The 6,000-nt window shown below is 44.2% G+C and overlaps 1 protein-coding gene across 1 annotated transcript; it reads left to right on the top strand.

Annotated features, from left to right (window-relative positions):
- The first annotated feature begins 724 nt into the window (after positions 1–724).
- Positions 725–5,592, top strand: LOC142769160 (uncharacterized). The gene is made up of 2 exons (XM_075872121.1): positions 725–1,065; positions 5,263–5,592. The coding sequence occupies exons 1-2, from the start codon at positions 789–791 to the stop codon at positions 5,526–5,528; spliced, it is 543 nt and encodes a 180-aa protein (XP_075728236.1). The 5' UTR covers positions 725–788; the 3' UTR covers positions 5,529–5,592.
- The last annotated feature ends 408 nt before the right edge of the window (positions 5,593–6,000 follow it).

Below are 6,000 nucleotides of genomic sequence, written 5' to 3'. Positions count from 1 at the left end.
GCAAAGTGTGGATGCGTGGTACGCTTTTAAAATACATATCGTTTTGTTTAGGCACCATGATCGCACCGCACGAGAGATCGCGGAGACTTTTCACATTAGGCAATCATCCTGTATCAGCCACCCATCAGTGACAATTTTGCAAAAAGAAGTGTTGCTGGTAAAGCAAATAATGAACGCATAAGATAAGTAAGTTCAGTTGTTTTATGTATATTTTTTTCTTTTTGTATGTTTATTATGTTTTCTTTTCAAGGTTTTTTTGTTTAGAAATTTAACACCTTCTTATTATTACCAATATTACCTAATTAATCCAACCCTCTCTTTCAAGAAGTGAATTAATTTAAAAAGCAAGGCATCGTCCCATTCATGGCCTATCCCCCTAGGTGGGTTGCCCCAAGGTGTTGAGGAACCAACCAACCAACCAAGATACGGTACGATAGACATGGATTTGAAAGTGTACGACGGTGTGCATGGGCAGCGGGTGGCAACATTGATATACATGTGTTCCTTTTCTGAATAAAGCCTTCAGTTGATAGTAGCACTGGTGCTGTTCCCTCTCTTTGTCCGTGTGCGCTAAAAATGAGTTACGATGCGTGGGTGATTCCGAGCGTAGATGCATATCGCATATCCCCCCCCCCTTTTTTTTTCTTTTTTTTTCACAAGTTCTACTGCCGATCCCTGGCAGGAATAAAAGATTTTCTCCCTGTCTCTTTCTAGTGGTGTGTTGTGCCATTTTCCCGGGAAACAACGACAATGGACATTTCTGCCTCGCGCGATTAGGAGAAGAAGAAATGGAGCAAGGCGGCGAGCATCGCATCGACGTTGCCTTCACTGGTCGGCCATCGAGTCTCCCTCTCGTTCAGAGTGGAGACCTCCCCGAATCTCCAAGTGGTGCCGGGCGGGACTCGCACGACGAGCCCGGACGGCCGGTCGCGATAACGTCGTCCGGCTCCTCACCCGAGCGGGAGGTGGTCACTACCGACCGCTGTGACCAAAACAACGTCCACGAACGCGCTGCTTCGGATGCCAGGCCGCCGGCGCTGCCCGGCTGCGAAGAGAACCCGAGCGGTAAACTCATTCTACTCGCTTAATTAACAGTACAAAGAGAAATCGTTAAGCTTGCTGAATGACTTGTGGACGGGTAATGCCTGTCTAATCGATGATGTCACACGCTTTCGGACACGAATGACGTAAGCACAGCGCATATGCGTTCTGACTGCAAAATATAAAAATGTTCCGATGGCAGAATTCGAGCTCTGCAGTGCCTATAGATATACCGAAAGACAAGAAAAGAACTGGCGATTTTTTAACATTAATGTGATATAGTTTCATATACCGTAGCATTTCTCACCAGGTATCGTACCCCGCGTGCAAGCACGTGGGTTCGAAAACTTGGCGCATTTTCCACAACGCCGATCCTCGATAATCTCTTTAAACAAGCCAGCACATTTTCGGCAACGATGGTGGAAAGCTTTCGAGTCACCATACTGAGCCGTCTGCATTACCATGATAATAGACACCAGTTACATTCCTGGTGTAGTTTATTCTATTTATCTTTTCATGCAGTATTTTTTTTCTGGCCTGAACTTGTCCGAGTGTCCAGTGGCCACGCAAACTATAGGCTCTATTAAAGTTGATAATCGCATGGCTGCGAATAAGCATCGAATATTGGCCCATCTTTGTGTTTACATGTGCAGTACAGTACTCACGAATTCAAATTGGACATCAAATTTTATAGTATTACGAATGGTACGCACAATTGCTCGTAGTAACCATGTTATGTGGCGATGAATCTGGTCTCTGCAGAGATAATGTTGGCTCTGATCAACGTGTTTGAGACGAAATTAAGTCAATATGACCCGTACTAAAGACAATGAAAGCGAAATCATGTGGGTTAGTTATCATTGAATTGCCCTCTTTCAACCGTGAGTACTGTACAGCGTATAAGCGGCGGGCCGATTGACAATATATGCATCTGATCGACACGCTATATGAACTAATTATCACAAGACAGTGCAAGACAGCGCGAATGAGTGGAGTGATATCTTGAAGGCATTGTAAAAGACGGAAGCACGACCACAGTACCAGGCGCAGGACTAAGAGAACCTCGTAGACGTACCACGTGATGCCAACCCGCGGGGGCTCTCGTGCATCGCGTGTTGCTTACATGTACGTTCGTATAACGCGCTTGCAACAGAATCGTGTGTTTGGGTTCCACGCGGAGGGCTGGCCGTCAAGACATCCGATCCTTGCATCCACTCGCCGCACACACGGTCGACTGTGAAGTCACGGGACAAAGTCGCAGCTGCTGTAAACGAAAGTGAACAGCTGGCTGCCACAACACGCTTCCACCTTAATAACCTCAAAGAGCGAATCATCTCGCGCTCACTGAGTCGTAAATTTGTTTATGTTACTGCAGGATAAATGACAAAATGTTTTTTTTTTTTCGGTAAGGTGACCTTGTTACCCTCTTCCCCTCATTTCTGTTGGTCGCGTCAAAAAGTCATAATGGATTGATTCTGGCTTTACGAAGCAAAGATGTATATACAACTTAAAACGGTCATTCCCAAATCGCATCGTGCCTAACAAAGTAGCCAATTAAAAATAAGCTGAGCAAGTCGTGTAAAAAGCTGTGTAATGACGCAAGACGCTACAAGCGGTGGTACACACAGTGACGGAATTAACAAGTTCCGTGAGAAAGCGCTGTCAGCAGAGGCATATATGCGTCAGCTTCAGAAACAAAGGACGTTGTCCTGTTCGCCTTTTCTTCCATAATTATACAGCATTTCAAAATAAATTCATTTCGATTTCAATTGCTTGCTCATTTCACGCATATGTACACAGTTCCCAGTGTGAAATATGTCCATGAGGTAAGGTAAAAAAAGAACACTCATGTTTACTGACAATGCCTTTAACCTGAACTTACATGTCCGACAGCACTGCAGGAGTACAACGAGTGAGACCATTTCAAATATAATTACACTGTTTATTACACATTCAGCAAATAAGAATAAAAATAAAAAGAAGCACTTTGTCATTAACCCTTTCAGGCGCCAACTATTAAGAAATGTCTGCAAATGTGTCAAATCACTACAATGTTTTACTTCAAGGTACTCAATATTCTATTGCAACAAAAATAACGAGATAATTGTTGAATATATGTGTGTCATAGTAACTCGTTCTAATTAAGTTGCAATTAAATATCTATTTGTCCTGAAGTCATCGATTCTTACTTTTGGCATAAATAGAATCTAGTCTCAAACTAGAAATATAGTGCAAATTTATTTTTGGTTATGTCAATTGTGAGCAAGGAAAATTTCTGCTTTTCGCATTGATTGCAGGAAGCGGCACAGCGCACGACTCGTCAAACGTTGTATAGCGCCTTCAGAAAAATGATCATATTTATCAGTTCACTGCAAAATGAGGTTAAATGAGGACGAATCAATCATGCAAGAGGTGCAATTCATCTAATGAACGATATATCTTGCTCTTTCTTAGCCTCTACTTGATGCAAATAACGAAAACGAGTGGTGTACAAAAGTGTGTACATAGCGTCTGAAAGTGTTAATATAAGAGAAGAGTTGATAAAAACTATAATAGTGGAAGTAATAGTCTTTGCAGATGAAGGATGCACAATATAAAGCAAAAGGTAAACATTAGAATGTTATGATACATCATTGAAAATGTATTACACGTTTGAGGAGACAAGAGATATAGCTCTACTGGTTTTTCAAACGAAAAAAGAGAAGTAGCTTGTTTTTTAAACGAGAAATATGCGTGTTTTTATTGACCAGTTTGATTAAGGATGAGTATGCAACAGAATAAAGGTTTTTGATAATCTAAAGTTTTGGTGTCGTAGTTAGTCCTCGGTCTTGATACCGTCAGTGATGATGTGCGTAGATTATTTGCCCCTTAATTGTCTGGTTAAATATTTGAGAAGGCGTTATAATCGTGTTTGTTTTCACAGAAGATCATTGTTGCCAAGCAAAATTTATATATCTGGGATAACGGTAGTATGTTTAAAGCTAGTTCATGTACAGCGAATCAGTTGATAAACAATTCCGGCATCCAGTTCTTGTATGACTGACGATGATTATGATGGTGACAATAATGTATAACTCATCATCATAATCATCGTCATAGTCATCGCTTCGAGCGAGGCAAGATTCCGATTGGCTTGCCTGGATGGCAGCAAATCAGGATCTACCGTATCTTAGCCTTTAACTTCCATCACTAAGGGTTTCTCTGTTCAAGAGACATAAGATGCACTGAAATGACGGACCTTGCAGGCGTGGTATGCACTATGGACACAAATATTTTTCAAGTGGTATGATTGGATGGAATAACATTTATTAATGCCCTGTAAGAAGCACGCGATGACTACAGGTCTTTTGTGTTGTAGGCTTCACTTCACATACCGCCCTGTTTTTCCTTCTAGATCAGTGCCCGCGCGGACAATTATCAGTTACACCTCTGCCGTGTGTACTCACGGTTCACGCTAACCAAAACAATACCTTACTGTTATGCTTTACGACGAGTGCTCGGCAAAGCTGTGGCAATTAATAATGCATACTTTCGTAGCGCAAAGAGGACAAATATTATAAACACTTTACAGGGACGACGACACACGGCACTCTCTTGTAGCGTTATGGCCTCACTGTAGCCTGAAAACCGAGCTTCGGCAAAGCAACGGCGAACTTGTTGTAGAAGAAAGTAAGCCTACTCGATGGAATCGGGGCGACTTTATTGGCCGGAGCACACTTACAGCGCGTCCATTCCTGGCCGTTCCAAATCGAATCAGTCAAGTGCGAGACACGCGCCGCAACACTCCATGCGGTAGTCCCATCCAATGAGGATTAAAGAAATTGCTGGAGTGGAAATGATTGCGCAGAAGTGAAGCCGTTCCTCTGGCAAGATGGCGACTTTGGTGGCCATCTTAGTGAGCCTATAATTGGAGGCAAAGTTCTTTGAAGATTCAGTCATCCATACTCGTTTTCGTGTGTTGTTTCGTCGGGAACAACTATACTTTAATATAGAACTAACGTAGCATTTACATAACATATCGAAGCCACTTGATCTTTAAGTGTGCACTACCGGAAAAGAGCACGTTTCCGCCATCTTGGCAGTGGCGAAAGGTGGCTCCACTTCTGCTGGCAAGGCATTGCGGGAGCTTCCACTCCAGCAATTTTTTCTTTAATCCTCCTTGGTCCCATCATGGTACTCCTAATACTTAAGAGTTGCGCCACATACTTTCATACGCCGCAGGCACCATGACACCTTCCCCGGCTGAGTCATCGCGGAGCGTACCAGGGACCCTTCCGCCGAGCGAGCTGAGCACTTGCCAGGCGTGCCTGACCATCGCCGTGCTCGCGCTGCTCGTGGCCGCGCTGTGTGTGGCCACGCTGCGACTGCTGCGCTCCGTCGACAGGGAATTCGTCCACACGTCACCGCTGCCGCAAGCCGGCGGCCCGGCCGGCAAATTCGACGAGTCACCGCGGGACGGAAAGGGCGCGGCAGCGCAAGATGGTTGAAGGAGCCGTGATGGGCAGGACGCCTGCAAACCACGCGTGAACAATAAAGAGCGATGACACTCTGTCTACTTCGTTCATTCGCGAGGAAAGGAACGTGTACTGCAAAGACTTGCACGTAATATACACTTAACATAAATTACTGAGTATTAATAACGATGCTTAAAGCTTTCCAACGTAAAAGTGTGGCAGCTTGGGCTAGTTGGTATGGCATGACGATAGTTATAGCGCGAGAACAAAACGACGACACAGAGACAAGAAGGACACGTCGTGTCTTTCGTGTCCTTCTTGTCTCTGTGTCGTCGTTTTGTTCTCGCGCTATAACTTTCGAACGTAGCCTTTGTTCTATCTTCCTCCATTTGTGGGCAGCCACGCCGCAACTCGTATCTGTGAGCGTGATGCAAGCCTATTGTCATCTCGACTGCCTAACATCCCGCCATCTGCAGGTCAATACAAAGTGGCTTGACTATATCAC

Source organism: Rhipicephalus microplus, chromosome 1, assembly GCF_043290135.1.
Source record: "Rhipicephalus microplus isolate Deutch F79 chromosome 1, USDA_Rmic, whole genome shotgun sequence".
NCBI classification, from domain to species: Eukaryota; Metazoa; Arthropoda; class Arachnida; order Ixodida; family Ixodidae; genus Rhipicephalus; species Rhipicephalus microplus.
The sequence above is the reverse complement of the archived record's forward strand: the minus strand, read 5'-3'. Positions and strand labels throughout refer to the sequence as shown.